Source organism: Chelonoidis abingdonii, chromosome 3, assembly GCF_003597395.2.
Source record: "Chelonoidis abingdonii isolate Lonesome George chromosome 3, CheloAbing_2.0, whole genome shotgun sequence".
NCBI classification, from domain to species: Eukaryota; Metazoa; Chordata; order Testudines; family Testudinidae; genus Chelonoidis; species Chelonoidis abingdonii.
The window spans coordinates 181,115,459-181,137,191 of record NC_133771.1 but is presented as its reverse complement, the minus strand read 5'-3'; the positions used below and the strand labels follow the sequence as shown (position 1 = coordinate 181,137,191).

Below are 21,733 nucleotides of genomic sequence, written 5' to 3'. Positions count from 1 at the left end.
TCATTTTTATTTTATGAAAGCACTTTAATGTACTTTTAAAACCATTATGGGAGATTATAATGTTTTTTTCACCTATAAAGAAAGGCCCTATCAGTGAATGGCACAAGAGTGTCAAAAAAGAGAAAGGTTAAATTAAAACCATCAACTGCAGTATGTGTCAACTTAATAATTTTCCAAATATGAACTCAGGTACTGAATATAAACACATGAAGTCAATATATTAATGAACTTTTTCCTTATTAAATTCTCCTGCTTCTTTCCTAGCTGTCTGTGTACAGCTACTCACATGGACTACTAATCCATATCTGTATATACCACTTACACTATAATTCCTTTTTCCCCTCTCAGTTTAATTTTTTTCCTACTTACAAATTTGAAGAAAAATATAGTTCTGGTAATAAAACAGAGTGAAGAAACACAATTAGGATCTGCATATACATTATTTGGTATGCAGTATGTGTACAAGATTGTGTGGGAGACTGTAAGGCCAGGCACTGGAAAGAAGATACTTGTCTTGAAAACAGGCATATTAAACGGCATGGCCGAATATGGGGAATGAATTGCTCCCCCCCCCCCCCCCGCCAGCACATTCTAAAGACAAATGTGCTGTGTGAGTTAGGGGCTGAATCTGGAATAAACTCAGGAAGAAAAACAGGAAGCAAGCAGCAGCTGAGAGGAGAACCACAGGGGTCTATGTGTTACACCTTACTTTAGACTTTAAACCCACTTGCATTTGCGTTCAGCCCTTAAAAGAGATGGGGATGTTCTTTACACTTATTCTTCTGATTTACAATAAAGCACAGCACAAAGATGTAAATTTTACCTAAGCATGCCGATTTCTTTGCTGTACTCAACGGTCTGTCAAAGCTCTTCACTGCTCATGTGAAGGACATTCCATTAACAGAAGTTATTTGTACCTGTATTGGTCCTGCCTGGTTCTGTGGATGTCGTCGTCTTGTCTGCTTAATGAGCTGGCAGCAGATCTCATTTTGAAGCTCTGGATGTGTGAGGCAGATCTGCAAAGCACTCTGGGCCAAAGATACATGGTAATCAATGGCAGGAGAGTCAACTGCAGCATTTATAAACAACTGGCAGGTCTGGATGTAAAATAATAATATGTAAGTTTATATATCAACTTCCATCTAACCCCTTCACAGAGGCATTTCATAACCAAAATTCAATAATATTTAAAGCATCATGCATTAAATTAATTAAAATTTAAAAAACAAAGATGCTATCACTGGAAAAGTATGAGGAAAGGAGTGGGGTTCTTCTCTACATGGCCAGATTTAAGATAAAAATACCTCTGAACAGTCTATTTTCAAATGCTTTTTTAAAAGTGGGGAGAGATAAAATGAGGCAGATTTCTGCAGGAAGTGAATTCTACTCTCTAGGAGCTATGACAGCAAAAACACAATCACCTACTGAGACATGATGAGGCGATGTCAGACAAGTTTTCAGAAGGTTCTGAATAAAACCAAAGCCTATATACATTGTTCAGGACTTTGAAACCCAAAAGGGCAAGCTCAGAATCAATCTTCTACTACTGTAAAGGCAGTCGATATAAAAACAAAAAGTGGGCACAACACAATCATGGCTGGTCCGTGCTGTGAGCAGTTGCAGTGTTGCCTGTCATGGCAAGGCTGCTGAAACAAGAGCAATGAACTTTAAAGGCCTCATGCAATAAACTACAAATTGACCAGAACGTTAGGATTTTTTGTTTCTTGAGTTGTATTCTTTCTACATTGGGAAAGTTTTCAATGTGGGAAGGGGAAAGGAAACAAAGAGGGGAGCTATTAGGTGGCACAATGGGTCCGTGCAATAGTTCTTTAGCTCAGGAGTCCTAAATTAAATCTGGGCTCAAGTCCCATGAGTTTGATGGTTTCATTCTGTCTCCACTTGTTCACATCACAAAAGCAGCATAATATTTTGCACTACTGGTAGTCTCTGCTCAAGCAAACTCCACTTCTGGAATAGCTAGGAGCTTCCATAAAGCCATGGCAATGTTGTCCTAGAAAGTCTGCATAACACTTGCCCCAGAAAGGTGGGTTCCAGTTGGTCTACATATTTAGTCCCTTGGTTACATGATCACTAAATCCACTTACACATTTTAAATATTAATCTTTAAGGAATTATTTTAATAAACCAAGATAGAAGGGAAACAAACTATCAACAGATTAGATTCCTTCTATCTTGAGATATTTAGATATATTTGACTAATTTTGATTAGCAGCAGAATAACTGAAATTGAACCCAAATGTCTTTTTTTGATTGATACATTAGTTCTCAATCAAGTTAGGAATTAATTTAGAATGGCAAACACTGAGTTCTTTATAATGACAGTGTCACATAAGTCATCCCTTTCTAGCAAAATAACTACTTCCTGTGATAGACGTTCAGATTTGCTAAATGTAATTCAGAATGTCATTTTTCAAATACATGTGTTTATTTGTGCAGAGGAAAGTTCATTCTCTTTTAAACTTTCATGCTGTTGGGATGAGCAAAATAAAACTGAAATTTTTCTTTAAGACCCTCCTGATATTTCAAACAAACAAGCTGGATATGCCAGTGCCAAGGACTGAACAGATGGAATGTATAGAATTCCTTTCTACATCTAGCCAAAAACTATTCCATATGACTTCTCAAGACAGTTTTTACTGGAAGGAACTTGGTCTTGGCGGAATTTATGGATAAGGTCCATGGAGAAAAGGCATTCATCCATGGAACTTGCTTTCTAACTCTTAATATATCCCTCAGTGTGCAAAGAAATGGCAGAAAAGTACTTTTTCTCTGTAACAATCATTAGCATATAGTCTATAGCAATCTTTAGCTGCAAAAAACACATTTTTACCTATCCAACTTGAAGAGTGAAATACAGGAGAGTTTTGCCATTGACTTCAATGGGGCAGGGCTTTCACCCAAGAACTCTATTCTGCAACCATCTGTGCTCAAACACTGGGGTCTACCGGCACGCAACAGGATCAAGACGTATCTCTTGAATTCACTTGTCAGAGCTGCATCTTTGCAGAAGGGCAGTTGCTGTGTATTCTTTGTACTATTCTCAGGGGTGAAAGTAACTGAAAGGACTTATTGGTATGCAGGAGTCCTGAGCTGGGGCATGGTCTCAACCAGAAGAGGCATGGCCTCAATGGAAAGAGGTGGGGCCTTTAAATACCCGGGCTCTTTAAATCACCTCTGGAGCTACCAGCTGCAGAGGCGGCTGGAAGCCCTGGAGCAATTTTAAGGGCCCCGGATTCCGGCCGCTGCTACCGCAGCAGAGCCCCATGCCCTTTAAATCACCGCCAGAGCCCTGTTGGCACTACCCCAGGGCTCCAGCAGCTGGGCTTGGGAGGCAATTTGAAGGGCCCAGGGCTCCAGCCACTGCAGGGAGCCCCAGGCCCTTTAAATTGCCAGGCTGGAGAAGCCGGTCTGATCCGGCACGGCGTACTGGCTCTTTTACCTCTGACTATTATTAATAATATGATATAATTTTTTTACGTCTAAATATTTTGAAGACTCTTACTCTGTAGTCTTCACATACATTTTGTTTTACGATATATTATTATTAAGACACACATACTTTTCATTTGTTCACTAAACTCAAGAAGGAAAACACAGGCTCAACTTAGATATATGTATATGAAAGTCTTGATAATTTTTTTTATTTATAAAAGAAAAAGGACAATAGAAACTTTCCCTCCTAAGTCATCAGTTTGATTTCAGCCAAGGTCCATAATGAATGATAATTGTTACCATATGATTAGAGTTAGTTCAAAAATTAGGAAAAAAATGTGCAGAAATGATGGTTTGGGGTTTATTTGTTTTTTTGCATTTTTTTCCATCACAATTTGTAAAATGTCTTCAATCTCTAGAGCTGGTTGAGAAACATGAAAAAAGCCATAACAATTTAAATTACTTGTTGTAGTTGTTTGTTTAAAATTTACTTGAAAAAACAAATTTCAGAAAATTTCAACCAGCTCTTTATCTGATGGATGTTTCCTAGCCCATTTATTTGATTATCTTAGTCTCAGGCCAAAAATTCACTATCCTCCTGGGTGCTAACTGACAATTTTACTGATAATCTCAGCAGAAAGGCCGTAAGTTAAACAGGCCTGGAGACTGAACTGCTCTCTCAATCTAGAGTTATTCTCTTCAGATTAGGGGGGTGAGGCTCTGTGGAGAGGCTTCAACTAGCACTGTCCATGCCTTATCTGTTCTGAAGATAAAGACATAACTTTTCTTTCCAGGCTGTGATGGGGTGTACCAACCCCACAGTGAACCAGAAGGGGTTAATGAGAGTTTGTGGGCTCAACAAACTTCACCCTGCTACACCTGCAGTAGGTGTCTACCCTGGAGAGAAGGGTTAAAAGGGATGAACCCCGCTCAGCTAGGGGCTGACCAAGAAGGACAGCAGATTGTTGGCTATTACTCCGCGAGAGAAGCCTGGGCTGGAGTGAATCTGCTGAGTTTGGACTGCTGGCAGACAGCACCTCCCAGAAGGAAGGTAGGTGGGCGTGCAACAGGCAGCCCAAAGCAGTGGTGAGGGAAAGCTAGAAAAGTGAGTCTATCCAGGATTCTCCACGCTGGTGAAAGAGCCCGTAGGGAGCCAAGGCTGTCCGACAGGAGAGTAGAGAAAGCTGCAGAACCAGCTGGGTGGCAGAAAGTGCTAAGAAGCTCTGCCATGAGACTGTGGAAGAAGTTTAAAGAGAGAGATGCTGATACTCTGTGAGTCTGGGAAATGTCTATGGAAAAGACCTGAGAAGGTAAGGTAAGAACTAGTTCAGTGAGGGAGCAAGGAAACTGTGTAGGCAGCCTTCACTGCTTATTAAAGGGTCCCTGGACTGGAACCCAGTGAAGTGGGAGGGCTTAGGTTCCCCTACTGGCTCCATGAGGAGAGTGGAGTAAAAACCCCCTGGCAAAGGGTAAGCACTGTTGAAACCCCAACACCTGAGATAAGGACTACTGATTCTGGAGTTGGACTGAATATGAGGTTAATGGACTATTCTTTGTTGAATTCTTGGTTCACAGTAGAAGGGGTGGATAGAGTTGCCAATTTTGATTGGATATATTCCTGGATGTTTCGTCACATGACATAATCTTTAATTAAAGATTAATCTTTAAAGTCTCCAGGAGACTTCAGGACAATCCTGAAGAGTTTCCAACCGTAGAGGTTGCATTATATGTGACCTGGCTGGAGGGCCAAGTTCCAAGAATCCTAACATCACAGCTGTCAGTGGAGGAGAGTCTGCTACACCACACAGAGCCACAAGGGGAGGTGCTAGCTGGTGAGTCAGACTCACACACAGGTCTGTTAAGAGAACACCTTTAGTGAGCAAAAAAGTATCTCTCTCACACAGAAAAAAACACAAACATTTACCAGGATTTTACCTTAAATAATTTAATTGCTTCAGTTTGCAGGGCCTCTGATGGCAGTGTTGTAAGAGGGGAAGCAATTCCTTCTTTGCTGTGACAAAGAGTAGGGTGTCTCCAAATTTGAGAGGCTGAACAGATAATACATGGTTACTGCTTGCAAGGAATCATTTAAGATAATGACTTTACATAACATCTTTCATCCAGAAGGAACCCAACATATGTTATAAACTCTTAGTAACTGACTTTACATACAGGAGTCATTTTGGCCATCAATAAAGTGAAGCCACTTCTGGGTGAATCACAGCAACACATAAAAATGCATAGGAACACTTTTAATAGTAAAAGAAGAGTCTTTCATTTGTTTGAAATTTCAGGGAAACTTAAGTAGGCAGAATTGAATTACCCATATTGGAACAGATCTTGGGGGAAAAAAGTCCTGGTATTTTCAATAACTGCGGGTGTCATTGGACCTAGGTGTTGCATCTCACCTGGAAAAACATTGCTTCCACTAGCACAGTACTCCCTAACACCTTGCTACATATTGACTCAGCAGGAAAACAAACTCATCTGTCTTTATGACTGAATAATAATCACTACTTTTTCAGCAAAATACGTATTTGGTTTCCATTCTGACCCTCCAAACACCTACTGCAATGTATTACAGTTGAGTTGAAAGGGCCTTCCCTATTTATTTTCCCAGGTAGCCATGTTTATGGCTTTCAAATTCTGACAGGTATGGGGAACAATATCACCATTCAGTGCATCAAACTATTTCCTGCAGAAGTCGAGCTTCTCCGTAGAAATCTCTCATTCAAGTACTGAACTACCTCAAATCTCATTAGTTTGAGATCACTGTTTGAAGTGGTATGCTCCATTGTGTGTGTCTCTAATCAAAACAGTACAATCAAGATAGGCAAGTCTGGCATAACTCCTGTTCAACTGGCTCATTGTTTCCACAGTTCATACCCCAATGATAAGTTCTTTTATTTTAGAGACATCTATACCACAAAAGTCTGCTTAGAAAAGTTTCAGAAGTCATATTTCTGGTTCAAGAGGTTCAACAAGACCAACTGCCAGTATAGTTCTGAACACCAGAATCTAGCCACTAAGGAATGTGATTTAACTTGCCTGGACTAGTAGGGCACAAGAACTCAAGCCTCTTCTTACCATATGTGTGGGAAGTGACTTACACTCAGGATATGCTAGCAACTAAATAAATGAAAAACTGTAACAAGCTATGCTACTGTGACATACTATGGACAAGAGAACAGTGCTGATATACTGTAGAGGACTCAGATAGAACATCACCACTTTCCTTGTTGATTGCCTTAAGGGCAGCACACACGTTTTCCTATTGCTTGCTAAGACTCTGCTAAAAGCTATTTTTTTAGGCTTTAACTAGTTAAGTGTATCAGAGGGGTAGCCGTGTTAGTCTGGATCTGTAAAAGCAGAAAAGAACCCTGTGGCACCTTTATAGACTAACAGACGTTTTGGAGCATGAGCTTTCATGGGTGAATACCCACTTCATCAGATGCATGTAGTGGAAATTTCCAGGGGCAGGTATATATATGCAAGCAAGCTAGAGATAATGAGGTTAGTTCAATCAGGGAGGATGAGGCCCTGTTTCTAGCAGTTGAGGTGAAAACCAAGGGAGGAGACACTGATTTTGTAGTTGGCAGCCATTCAACAGTCTTCTGTTTAATCCTGGCTGATGGTGTCAAATTTGCAGATGAACTGAAGCTCAGCAGTTTCTCTTTGAAGTGTGGTCCTGAAGTTTTTTTGCTGCAGGATGGCCACCTTAAGGTCTGCTATAGTGTGGCCAGAGGAGGTTGAAGTATTCTCCTACAGGTTTTTGTATATTGCCATTCCTAATATCTGATTTGTGTCCATTTATCCTTTCCCGTAGAGACTGTCCAGTTTGGCCGATGTACATAAGCAGAGGGGCATTGCTGGCATATGATGGTGTATATTACATTGGTGGACATGCAGATGAATGAACAGGTGATGGTGTGGCTGATCTGGTTAGGTCCTGTGATGGTGTCGCTGGTGTAGATATGTGAGCAGAGTTGGCATCAAGGTTTGTTGCATGGATTGGTTCCTGAGCTAGAGTTGGTATGGTGTGGTGTGCAGTTACTGAGAATATGTTTCAGGTTGGCAGGTTGTCTGTGGGCGAGGACTGGCCTGCCACCCAAGGCCTGTGAAAGTGTGGGATCATTGTCCAGGATGGGTTGTAGATCCCTGATGATGTGTTGGAGGGGTTTTAGCTGGGGACTGTATGTGATTGCCAGTGGAGTCCTGTTGGTTTCTTTCTTGGGTTTGTCTTGCAGTAGGAGGCTTCTGGGTACACATCTGGCTCTGTTGATGTTTCCTTATTTCCTTGTGCAGGTATTGTAGTTTTGAGAATGCCTGGTGGAGATTTTCTAGGTGTTGGTCTCTGTCTGAGGGTTTAGTCCCATTGATTTAAATGGAACTACTCACAAGGATAAGGTCTGCAGATCAGTCTCAGAGTTTGTAACAGCAGATGCCCCAGCTAAGAACATTCTTCTGCAGACTTTAAAGCAGTGGTGGGCAACCTGCAGCCTATAGGCTGCACGCAGACCAACGGGGTAATCTGCTGACAGGCCACAAGACAGATTGTTTACGTTAACTGTCTGCCGGCATGGCCACCCGCAGCTCCTAGTGGCAGCAGTTCTCTGTTCCCAGGCAATGGGAGCTACAGGAAGCGGCGGCCAGCCCACACCACTTCCTGCAGCTCCCATTGGCTGGGAATGGTAAGCCACAGCCACTGGGAGCTGTGGGCAGCTGTGCCTGCAGATGGTCAATGTAAACAAACTGTCTCGTGGCCTGCCAGTGAATTATCCTGACAGGCCATTTGCGGCCTGCAGGCCATAGGTTGCCCACTGCTGCTTTAGAGACTTTGTGTGTTTACAGCTGAGCTAGAGATATTTAAATAAATTAAAAACTCAGTTTCCATTTCCAAGTACAACAACGTTTTGGCCATAAAGAACAAGATGTAGTTCTGAATTTGGGAAGAAAGACACATATAATAAAGCTTCAGCTCATTTTTGACTCTTCATGGGAGATTATTGTGTAACTTGCTCATGCTTGATCCTGCTGCAGCAGCATCGTGTTGGGCCAAATGGCCATTTCTCCAAAATCTATGTCTACCTCAGTCTAGTGCAGGAGCAAGTTTATTTTGGCAAGGTGAAATTTCTGCCTTGAGTACTCAAAGTGCTTGCTTGTTGGCAAGAAGAGAAGTGACTCAACAGTCCTTTGTTTAATAACACCTACTTCTTTTATGGCACTTTCAATCAGTAGATATCAAAGCACTTTACAAAGGAGGTCAATGTCATTATTGCCATTTTAGAAACGGGGAAGCAGAAGCACCGAGTGAGGAAGTGACTGGCCCAAGGTCACCCAGCAGAACAGTGGCAGAGCTAGGAATAGAATCCAGGTCTCCTTTCTCCTTATACAATGCCTCAGAAAAGCCTCACATTTATTTTAAGTCTCATAAGGGAAACACGGATAAAACCTACAAGCACCATGGCAAGCAACATGAAGATGGAATGGGTACTGTTGGTATGATGTTCAAGGGCTGGAATAGTCCTATCTTTGTAGGATGCAAGTTTGCCCCACTGCACTTCTGTGTAGCAGAATTATCATGCTATTGTCTGTGTCAAGACTAAAACTTTAATGTCTTCAGTGAACCATAGTGTTTATGTAATGTAATTCTGACTGGCAGTACTGGAGTCAGGTTTTAAGCACTGTTGGAGGGGAAGGATAGGTCATTGGTGGTGCCACTTTCAGTTATACTTATTGGGTTGAAAATGTGCCACACATTCACCTAAAGGCTGCTGCAGAGGGATTGCCTTCCTATTATCTCCACCACTTTCAAGAGAAAGGGTGCTAGTACTAAATCATCTATAGAGTTGTAGCCCTGGTTTGTATTTTCAAGACCCTGTGTGTTTAGACCCTGATGTAAACAACAAGTAGCATTTCTTACTGAGTCAAGAGATCTCTGAAAGATTTGGAGCCCTTTGACCCTGCAGGTAGCACAGGTATTCTAAACCAACCATCTCTACTAGTCACCTAGATAGCAGTGTCCTAACTCACGATCATCCAATAAATATAACCCCATCAGTAGCACACTACAGAAATGTCAAGAATTTAAAGTACATTCATATTAAAATTGGAAGACAAAAGGCCAAAAAAAGCCTACTATGGAGCTCTTGCTTCTCCGTGAATAAAGTGTTTTGAACGTCTGTTAATGTCTAAGGTCTTTTCTATTGAAATCTAATGACTAAACATTTACTGTTTATGAAAAACATGTTCTGAATTAACAAACTGACTATATCAAAACACAAACATTAAAAGCACTGGAAACTCTGCCTACAACTATAACTAAACTTTTGATATGTACAAAAAAGAGTGACAAATTTGGGACAAATACACTCGGAATATAGTTGATCCGATAAGTATTAAGATTATATGGAACCAGAAATAAACTTACTGTGCTCCCCTTCCACATCTAACAGTTTGCAAACAAGCTGTTCAAATTCTGATCCAACATTTACATTGGTGCTCCCAGCAGCCACTGTCAAGTGATAAAGCCAAGTGTCCTGCAAGACAAAAACAAACAGAACCCAATCATCATTCCAAGCAGATTTTTGAGAGTTTAAAATATTACATGTTTTTACTGAAATTTTCCAAAACAAAGAACTTCAAATATATTCATTTTGAAAAAATTCTACAGATGAATTTGGCACTCATGAACAGTATCAGTGGCTTCATGCACACAGGTTCTCATGAAAACTTAGCCAAAACATCTTAATCCTGACTTGCAGCAAGCTTTCTAGTCTACATATAGGTGTCTTTTGAGCAGAAAGTGCACTCAAGCCAGATCTGATGAATGTTCAGTAGAGACTAGGAAGAGAGCACACACCTAATTTTTTTCACATGTAGCTAAGACAGAATTTAAATGACTGAAAGCTGAATTGTAGTGCACTAGCTCACTAAACCATTGAGTCATCTTATAAGAAAGCTTTTCCCCCACCTCAGAGTAGTGCTATACCCTCCTGTAAAGGTACAAGGATTTCCCCTTGTTTTACTTCCCTATCCCTAATCAACGTCTTATATTACAACCACCATTCATTTTAGCCAAGGAGAGCATAACTGAGTCAGAGATCACTGAGAGATGCAAAGTATTCCCTCCCCTCCTTTCTAAGAGGTGATTATGATGTCTTTGTATTAATTATTGCCCTTTCCACCTGGGGAATAAGATCAGGAATCAAAACAAGGTCTACCAAACTGTCAAAAATTTTATTTTATAATGTTCTGAAATAACCTCTCTCATATTATTCCTGTTAGTCTTCCCCTTAGTGTACACTAATTACCATTACTGCAGCAAATCGGCAGTAAACTGGATAGGAGTCCCCACAGGAAAATCTACTGATATTTTCCTGATACCTTAAATGGGGTCAGTTAACTATAGTGATCACTCAAACTCTGATAAGTATTTGTAAAAGTGTGATCATTTGTCCATTACATCGGACCACTTTCTAGATGGTCTAGCAGAAAAGCCCCTTGTCTCTGACTTTCCATATCTTACTCACTGTAGAAAATGTTCATATCACAATACCATAGTTATAGCTATCTTATTGAAACTTAAGAGATCGGGTACATTTACTACCTTCTCATGTTTGGATCCTATAAGAAGATAGGTAGGTCCTTGCTCTTTAGGATGGATAACAATGGTATAATGTGTTGATAATAGACTGCGACCACTGGCCTCATAATCTTCATCTGAATCACACGACCTGTCAACTTCTTCAACTTTAGCCTCCCAAAGCTTGATTTGACCCAGAGGAAACTAAAAGTAAATATAAGAAATAGTCATCTTGGATAACTCAGTTTTACAGTTTTTGATCTACAAACGAAGAGAAACTGATAAAACTAGCATCAACATGTTCTGAATGTTTGACATTAGGAAAGCCCATAAAAGTCTATTCTTTTAATGTTACTAAGAACTGTAGGGTAAGCCACCTTCCCAGTTTACAATCCTGGAAGAGAGGAAGCATGATCTTGTCATTAAAGCACAGTCCTAGGAGTGAGAAGACTTCAGTTTCATACTAACCTCTGCTTTTTATTTCTACAGGATATATTGTTCTTGATAGTTGCATATGGAATGCGCAACTATCTGACACAGTAGGTCTTGATTGTGGGAGACGATGCAACCCTTGAGATATCCCAGGCCCAATCCATTTGAGGATTCTCAAACTCAAGACCAGGATGTTGAATTTAAACTTAGGGCATGTCTAGTTGTACAGTGCTGCACAGTGAAGTTGCACTGATGCAGCTGTGTTGCTGCAGCACATCTGGTGAAGATGCTCTTGTGTTGACGGGAAAGCTCTCTCCCATCGGCATAATAAAACCACCACCGCAAGCGGCAAAAGCTCTCCCACCGACGTAGTGCTTTTCACACTGGCGTTTATGTGGTGTAACTTATGTCACTTAGGGGGGTGGTTTATTCACAGCCTAAGCAACATAAATTCTGTCAACATAAACTGTGGTGTAGACATAGCCTTAACCTAGTATTTGATGGGGTGTCACTGTGGCAACTGGAGCATCACTACTGCTGCTATTGGATCCTTTTCATGTCTCCAGTTTAATTCTCAGGTATAGTGAACTGCAGATTTAAGCCGGGAGGTTACAAATGCATATATGACTATGGCCAAGTCCTCCTCTGTCAAGATGGATCTAGTCTCTCAGTCAGCTGTAGGTGGAAGAAGCAGTTTTTCATAGGTGTAACTATGTGGGCATCCACTATCAATGAGGAATCCTGAAGGACACAAATACTACATACCATTTTCACAACTATCAGGTGGGCTTATGCCCTGTACAGAGGATGATAATATAATGCTGGCTAGTTTCTTGAAAGATCTCCCTTTCCCTACCTTTGTCTTGCCAAGAGTTAGCATCAGCTGGATGCCTGTTATTGTGATGCTGATCTCTTGGAGATCTGGGATAGCTAAGAGATAGCGCTGTTTGATGGGAAGGTGAAGACGATCCGGGTAACTTTCGTGTACTGCTGTTTATCAAGGCTGTGGTGTCTTACGACCCTATATTGAATATGATGAGTGAGGAACTTTCATAGATTAGGGATTTGATGTCTGAGGAGCATCTTCCCATTACTCTGAGCTCAGTCTGAGAGAAAGGATAGGAACCATTTCAGTGTGCTGCCACATACACCAGCTAAGAATCTGAGATAAGCCAGCACAACTTCGTAGTCTATGGTGTCCAACGCTGTAGAGAGATCCAGCAAAAAGAGAAGGAATATTTATCCATGACCAGAGCAGGCTGTGCACAAGAGCAATTAGCACCATATTTATGGCACATTATTGGGTGGGAATGTTTTTTAAATATCACCAGAGAGCAGGTGTAGTTAATGCTGACTCTTTGCCATCTTCTCAATAATCTTGTTAAGAAACTGGAGATTAGATACTAGGATGTAGCTGGGAAGTTTGGTTGCATCAAGAATTGTCTTCTTAGATACTGATTGGAAAATGAGTGTTTTAACATGGGTGGTAAGCTGCCCCTGTTGAAGAAGGCATTGGCTGTAAGTGAAGGATGCAGATTTCTTGGTTCTTCCTCACTAACAGAATGGACATGGGTCAAAGATACATGCGTTGACTTCCTTTCCTATAGTGCTTCTTAATTTCTTGCTTAATGAACAGGCCAAATTCTGTGAAAGGGGCTGTTGAATCCTAAGGTTCAGAGATGCCATCTCAGTTACAAGAAACCATTGCTATGACATACTTGTGCTAAATAGTATTTTTATTAAACCTAAATTAGGATTACAAGAAGCTGTGCTGACAGATGATTTCAGTTAGTGTAATCCTTCTCCATTGTTCAGCACATGGTTTTCAAAATAATAATGCTATTTTGAATCCTTTTAACCATTAATGTAGACTCCATTAATGTAACATATACAGCAGTTTACATTACCAGATGCCTCACAGGCTCTTTATTTCTATACACACGTTCCATTGTAATATAAATTTATGTTTTTAGTTAGCAACTCCTCAAATATTGAAAAATAAATCAGTTTGGTAAAACTGCATATGCAGTATTTTTAAAGTACATTCTGCTTGTAAAAGCTGCACTTCCTCCACATTACCATCTAATAAAATAATTGTTCATTTTGGTTTAAAAAACTGCAGTAAAACTTATCCAAATGTTAGAAAACTATTCATGATGAGCCAGCTAACTGCCTAAATATTTCTAAAGGGCCTGCTCACAAGGAATAATTTTCAAAGATAAGAACTTGAAAATTCTTGTACTTTAAACATACAGATGTCTTACTACAATTGAGGTGAAAACCAATTTGTCATTAAATCTCAGTCAACATTTACATTGAAAATGTAAACATACTTTTTACTTAGCAGCTTCTCTGTAAAATGAGTTAGAAGTTAATATTCTGAAATGAAAGTGTTACTGGATTTTGGGACATTACAGAACTGGTATACTTTCAAAGAGTAATATTAAATAAACAAAAATCCTGAAGTATGGCTTATTACTACTTGTTACAATGCACAGTACCATAAATAAGCACTATTTTACTAGTTCAAATTTTCCACTTGCCTTCAGAGACATTACTCACACTGCAAAGTTACTCATATGCCTTAGTGTTGCTAGGATCTGGCCCTAAATTAAGAACAAACAGTAGGAGGCAACAACAGGGAGAAGAAGAAAAGGGAAGGAAGACAGAGAAAACAATATGCCGGATCTAAAGCCCAGTGAAATCACTATCAAGCCTGACACGGTTACATGCTTGTTTAGGAGGATAATGTATATGTACACTGGAAGTAACAATGGAGATTCTCTGTGCTACCTCTGCTATTTTTATTTTAATGGCTTAATGGAGTAAATAGACAGTCAACTGGCCACTGAGTTTAATTTTAACTAGATTTGAAGTGAGTGAAATAAAATATATTAAAACTCAGGGGTTAACAATAGAATTGCTCAGATATCACCAAAATCCCCATTCTCCATCTCAGCAATGGAGACGATTGGGTAGGCATATACTACTCATAACCAATGTTAGTTAATAAAGTTGCAGCCTCTTGATTAAAAATCCACCCCAATGTCTGTCTTTCATTCACCTGAGAGTCCTGAGTAAACAAGTCATAGAAAGACCATTAGAAAGACATACCTTATCTTCTTGACTACGGAAATAGTAAAGAGTTTTTCCAACCAGAGTACACCACACTCTTTTGGAATATCCATGTTTGACCTGAAATTACAGTTAAGAATAAATTATTTTTAATGTAAAACTTTTTTATGAGATGGGCCCAACCAGTGAAGTTTAGATTCATATATTTCAACTTCTCAGAACTCTGATGGTTGGAATAAAGAATTCCTGTAAAACATTAATATAAATACAAAAATTTGAAGCTGCATGACCTTCTGTACTACAGGCGTTAGAATTAAAGCATAACAGGCCTGAGTCAAAGCCCATTCAAAACAGCAGTAGTCTTTCCATTGGCTTTGGATCAGGCCCTAGACAGAAAAAGCAGAGGAAATGAAAATTGGAGGGGACAGTAATAAACTACTACCGCTAATGATAATTAGAACTCTTATAGTGCTTTACATCCAAGAATTTCCAAGCACTTAATGAAAATTAAGTATCAAAAGCCATATGAGGAAGGTAAGTCTTAACATCCCCACTTTACAGAGGAGTAAAAGCAAAGGCATAGAGAGGTTAAGTTATGTCACACAATAGGTCAGCAGTAGAAACTGAGAGTCCTTACCCCCCAGTTCTCTGCTCTAATCACTAAATCAGATTCCCTCCCAAGCTAACTTTGATTAACATCAGTCCTTTGAAGAGATGAAAACTGGCTGGTGAATGGAGTGGGATAACTGAGGGGATGTCTACACTATGGGATTATTCCGATTTTACAGAAACTGGTTTTGTAAAACAGATTGTATAAAGTCGAGTGCACGAGGCCACACTAAGCACATTAATTCGGTGGTGTGCGTCCATGTACCGAGGCTAGGGTCGATTTCTGGAGCATTGCACTGTGGGTACCTATCCCGTAGCTATCTCATAGTTCCTGCAGTCTCCCCGCCCATTGGAATTCTGGGTTGAGATCCCAATGCATGATGGTGCAAAAATAGTGTTGCGGGTGATTCTGGGTAAATGTCGTCACTCAATCCTTCCACCGTGAAAGCAACGGCAGACAATCATTTCATGCCCTTTTTCCCTGGATTGCCCTGGCAGATGCCAAAGCATGGCAACCATGGAGCCTGTTTTGCCTTTTGTCATTGTCACCGTATGTGTACTGGATGCTGCTGACAGAAGCGGTACTGCAGTGCTACACAGCAGCATTCATTTGCCTTTGAAGGTAGCAGAGACAATTACCATCCGTATTGCACCGTCTGCCATTGTAAATTGGCGACGAGATGACGGTTATCAATCATTTTGTACCATCTGCAATTGGAAATTGGCGATGACAGTTATCAATCATTTTGTACTGTTTGCAATTGGAAATTGGCAATGACGGTTATCAATCATTTTGTACCATCTGCTGCTGTCATGGGTGCTCCTGGCTGGCCTCGCTGAGGTCGGCCAGGGGCGCATGGACAAAAATGGGAATGACTCCCCAGGTCATTCCCTTCTTTATGTATTGTCTAAAAATAGAGTCAGTCCTGCCTTGAATATGGGGCAAGTCTACTAGAGAGCCAGAGAGCACAGCCACTCGGTGTCAGACCCCCAGAGATTACGCAGAACATGATGAGCTGCATGCCATTGCAGGGGGTGCCTTCTGCAACACTCCACCCGTTGCGTCCCTCCTGCCCCTAACGCCTGCCTGGCTACCGTGGCCGAGTCCCCCATTATGAGAAATGAAGTATAAAGAACACCAAGATTAAGAGCATGACTTTTGTGAGATAAAATGGGAGAGGAAGCCTCTCCGCTGCTGTTGATACGTCCAGGGAGTACAGAACTTTTCTTTAGACATTGAAAAGGGGGGGGCTAATAAAGCCAGCTTCAGTTGCTATGAGTGAGACTGTTTACCAGCCGTTCTGTACCATCTGCGGAATGAACCGGGAGTCATTCTCATTTTTAACCCAGCGCCCTGGCCGACCTCAACGAGGCCAGCCAGGAGCACTCATGGGTGATGAATGGTTTTGCACGATTTTGTACCATCTGCATCAGAAAAGAAGGGGATGGGGATGCTGCTGTTTAGAGCCGCAGCACCGCACTACCAGCAGCATGCAGTAGACCATAGGGTGACATTGAAAATGGCAAGAAATGATTTTTTTCCCTTTTCTTTCACGGGGGAGGAGGGGTAAATTGACGAGCTATACCCTGAAAGAGCTATCCCGGACAAATGTTTTTGACCCTTTCAGGCACGGTGAGATCAGCCAAGAATGCAAAGCTTTTCGGAGACTGCAGGACTGTGGATAGCTGAGTCCTCAGTCCCCCTCCCCTCCGCCATGGTCGTGGCGCATGTTATTCTTTGGCTTTCGTTACGCTGTCACCCGCACTGTGCTGAGTCCCTGCTGGTGGTCCTTTCTATTCTAGCCTGGAGATTGTTTCAAAGCTTTGTCATTTCGTCTTCGTAAGGGAGCTCTGATAAACAGATTGTTCTCCCGCATACAGCGATAGATCCAATACTCCGTACTGATCCATGCTGAGCTCTTTTGGATTTGGACTGCACGCCACCGTCTGATCAGGCTCCACGCTGGGCATACAGGAAAATGAATATCAAAAGTTTGCGGGGGCTTTTCCTGTACACTGGCCAGTGCCTGCCGAGTTTCAAGATCTGCTTTCAGAGCGGTCCACAGGTGCACTGTGGTGATACCGCCCGGAGGCCAATACAGTCGATTTGCGGCCACACTAACCCTAATCCGACACGGCAATACCGATTTCAGCGCTACTCTTCTCATCAGGCAGGAGTCCAGAAATTGGTTTAAAGAGCCCTTTATATCGATATAAAGGGCCTCGTTGTGTGGACGGCTGCAGGGTTACATTGGTTTAACGCTGCTAAATTCGGTTTAAATGTGTAATGTAGATCAGGCCTGAGAGTAAAGTGCATTGTTGCCTGCTCCCCCCAGATCCATTGAGCAAATCAGCACAAGGTAGTGCTAAGTGAGTGCATCTAGCACTCAAGAAGTCTGGTTATAACACAACAGCCATGGGAGTTGAAATGAACTTCCCCACTTATGAAGTAGCATCACTAGCTTTTTGAATGGGGAAAAATATTTTAGAATAGTCTCTAGCAGTAAGGTCATTTTCCCATAACTGCATAGATTAGGACAGATAGCTTCCTCATTCCTACCTATTCTTCAATTTTCATTAAGCCATTGTAAAGAATAAAACAGACAGTAGTACAATTTTTTTCAGAGACAGCAGTGAAATATAATGCTTTCTCACTGGCATCACTAAAATAAAGGGATGCCCTTTCATTGATGTGACCTAGATGGGAAATCACTACACAGGCTCAATGGTTAACTTTTTAATTTATTAAACATTTCAAAACTTTATGTTTCTAAATAAATATGGTAAGACAGTCTTGTATTCACTCATAAGTATCTACTGTCATTGCTATTCTATTTACGACCAAAGGCAGCTGGTTTTAGAAAAGCATATGAAGTGACTGTATTAATAAAACCATGAACTTGAAAATCTTATTTGTCTCAATGTTTGTACCTACTATAGTTATAAGACAAATACATCTGAAAAATAGGTAGAGAAAAAAGTTGTTCATCTCTATTTTTTCATGTTTGCTTTGTGAATTAGTCAACATTTGGTCTACAGTCAATTAAAAAAGTTAAAATCCTAAAAAAATCTGTTTTATATAAATTTTAATGGAAATATTAAAAGAATCTGTAAAAGTAAAGGAATTTAAACAAAAATAAAAGAAAAGCTACAGTTCTAATTTAAACCTATAAAAGCAAACCAATTCCTCTGTTTTGTTAATGCTTTAAATTTACAAATGTAAACAAATTCCACCATCACCACAAGAAAACCCTTAATGGATTTGAACAAGCTTTCGTAAAAGTTAATTGCTGGAAGGCTTCAGTAGGCTGTCATAGCAAACCAATTCTACTCATAAGTACAAAATACTGATGACGCTGAGGAGGAGGCACTTTGCTGTGAAACAGCTATTGTTAAAAGCAACAGAAGAATTGATTCATCTTTAAATTTAAGCTATTTTAAATTAAGAATGGAAAGTGCTGTTTGTACACTAAACTGAATTCAAGCAGGGTTGAGAATCTGCATATCAAGTGATAAAAATAAGGAAGGTCTAGAATATGTTTGTATAGACCAACATTACACTTTCAATGACTTTGCTGTCTTAAATACACAAAGCCCCATCCTGATACTTCAGGCACTAGGCTCAAAATTTTCAAACACAGGTGACTAACATGACCTACATCCATGTTTAGGGTACTTAAATGAGCAGTCTGATTTTTTTTCAAGAGGTGCTGAATGTGAGACCCATATTTTAAAAAATTGGCCTAATTTTCTGGTTACCAGGTAAACAGATTGGGTCAGATTCTCTGCTTTGTGCTGCTCTGGTGGTGCAGAGGAATAGTAAAACAGCTATTTACTGCAGTGTTAAGGCTGCTGTAACCTTTACTGGAGCTAGTGTGGAGTCAGGCAGAGAATCACACACTCCACACCAAGTGGAAGGCACAGCAGAGAATCTCTGCCATTAAGGGCTTTTCCACTAGTATCAGTACAATATACAAACATATAGCATATTTAATAAGAAGTTGGAAGGTGTTTCATTCTCCACAGATCAGAGGAGAACCTAAAGGTGAAGCCCCTCATAAACTGCAATAGTTTCTACATTCCTGTGTATATAATAATGACACGCAGTAGAAGAGCATCTAAATCTGATGAGTAAATTAATCTTAACATAGTATAGTCCCTCACTCTACACATTATCCTCATTATCTTGAAATATCTTGTTTTGACTGCTGATGTTGGAAAATAGAGAGACCCCTTACAAAAATGTTTCAATTGGGGCATGCGCTGAATCAGGGTCCTAAGGATGTGCAAACAAAGAATTCAACATGGAAGGTAGTGGATCAAGTGGCCAAATGAAAAAGACTTGCCAACTTAGATTTTTATTACGGTACTAGAGCAGGCAGTCCTGGTTTATTAATACTGTTTAGCATGTCTACTTTAATCTATTTAATCTATTTACTCTTATGCTAAATATTTATAGTACATGTACTTTTGGACTTTAATTTTGGGTGCCCATCAAACAGCACTTTTGCAAAATCACACAAGGGCCAATGCCAAATACTGCAGCCAACTTAGATACTACTGTACAAAGAAGTCCCTGTTAAAGATCCAATTCTGCTCCTGTTGAAGCCAATTGGTGTTTTGCCATTGACGTCAATAGAAGGACTGGTTACTAAAATTAGTTTACTACACGTTTTATACAGTTCTTGTTGCCTTTTTTCACTTACAGATATTAAGCAGAAATATTTTTAAAAATAAAAACAGAATAAAAATACTTTGTCAGGGAAATAAGTGTCCTTACCTTGGTCAGCAATCCTTTCATGGCTGGCTTCACATCAGGCTGTAAGAAAAGTGGACTAGCAGCCTGCACTTTAAGAACATTCTGCAGTACTTTGATCCACTCTTCTAAGATGTTGGGAGAATCTGCAGTCAGGTAGTATGTTCGTTTTTCTGTGATCAACTGAACAGTGACAGAAAAGATGCCTTCAGTTCTAATGAATATTATGCATTTCAACTTATTTAAACAATACATTTATTTACAAAATACAAAATATTTGCAACATTTTTACTGTCACTTTTCATAGTAGAACCGCTTAATGGCCATGCAGAGCAGGCGGCCCCTTAGTCAATGACATCTCATTTGAAAGATCCCCCTGTAGTCAATTACATGGAATTCATTTTACCTAATTGGAATCGCAATTGGTGGCATGTTAATCTGCGATTTCAGAGTGCTTGGAGCACAAAGCCATCCCATCTGGGTTAATGTTACAGGTAACAATCCTACCTTCACAAGAATGTGAAAAAGATAACCCTATAGAGCAGGGGTCCCCAACGCGGTGCCCGCGGGCGCCTGGCCGGCGGTTGAGCATCAGCCAAAATGTCACCGAAATCCAGCGGCATTTCAGCAGCAACACCTCTCGATGATGCCGCTTGCCGCCGACAAGCGATGGGATCGAGAGGTGCCGCCCCCAAAATGCTGCCAAAATTCAGTGGCATTTTGGCGGATGCTCGACCACTGCTACAGTCCTTCGTCTGGTGCCTGCCAGACGAAAAGGTTAGGGACCACTGCTATAGCCTTTTCTATCTCCAGTTTCTATGACTGAAACAATCCCTCCCCCCTCAGATGGAGGGCACTGACTGCCTCCAAAAGGAGACACATTTGGAGGAAGGGTCACTTTTGGGGTGAAAAGAGAGGATCCTCTAAAAATACAATGAGACAAGGAAGCACCTGAACTGTTTGTTTTCCATCACCCCTTACAATGTGGCTGGATACGCTTAACTCAATTTGACCTTGTGGCTTTCGAATTACATCACTCTGTGTGAAAGAACATGAAGAAAAGGATTATTCATCTGTAATAAAATACTGGTATAACACATTTACGACTTGCTCACTGGAAGCACCCAGCATGGGGGAGGCAAACTACAGCCCGCAGGCCACATCCGATTCGTCAGACCATTTAATCCAACCCTCAGCTCCCGCTGCACCTCGGAGCCGGAGGGGGGACATGCTTCTGGGAGCTGCTTGAGGTAAGCACTGCCCAGAGCCTGCACCCCGAGCCCTCCCCCTACTATCCAATCCCCTATCATGGCCCTGATGTCTCTCCCACCCTCTGAACCCCTTGATCCCAGCTCAGAGCCCCCTCTTGTACCCCAAGACTGTCATCCCCAGCCCCACGCCAGACCCCTCACCCTCCCAGTGCCCCAACACCCTAATCCCCCTCCCACCCTCTGAACCCATTGGTCCCAGCCCAGAGCACCCTCCTGCACCCCAAACTCCTCATCCCCGCCCCCCCCAGAGCCCACACTCCCATCCAGAGCCCTCACACCCCTCCCAGTACCCCAACCCACTGTCCCAGCCCTGATTCCCCTCCCACCATACAAATCCCTCGGTCCCAGCCTGGAGCCCCCTCCTGCATCTCAAGCCTGTCATCCCCAGCCCCACCCCAGAGCCCTCCCAGCCCGTACCCCAACCCAGAGCCTCCTCCCACACCCTGAACTCCTTATTTCTGGCCCCACCCCAGAACTCGCACCCCCAGCCAGAGCCATCACCCCCTCCCACCACTGACCTAGCAGGTACAGTGCCCTCAAATCCCATAAGAT

The 21,733-nt window shown here is 41.3% G+C and overlaps 1 protein-coding gene across 1 annotated transcript in view; it reads right to left on the bottom strand.

The window, feature by feature from the left end:
* PLEKHH2 (pleckstrin homology, MyTH4 and FERM domain containing H2) overlaps positions 1-21,733 on the bottom strand; it is a 124,031-nt gene that overhangs the window by 32,331 nt on the left and 69,967 nt on the right. Inside the window, exons 14-20 of the mRNA XM_032775003.1 lie at positions 20,862-20,948; positions 19,935-20,093; positions 14,585-14,665; positions 11,063-11,242; positions 9,884-9,992; positions 5,389-5,501; positions 918-1,097 (exon numbers count right to left, since the gene is read on the bottom strand). Of these exons, the coding sequence (XP_032630894.1) occupies positions 918-1,097; positions 5,389-5,501; positions 9,884-9,992; positions 11,063-11,242; positions 14,585-14,665; positions 19,935-20,093; positions 20,862-20,948 (909 nt within the window). The remainder of the gene's footprint in view (positions 1-917; positions 1,098-5,388; positions 5,502-9,883; positions 9,993-11,062; positions 11,243-14,584; positions 14,666-19,934; positions 20,094-20,861; positions 20,949-21,733) is intronic.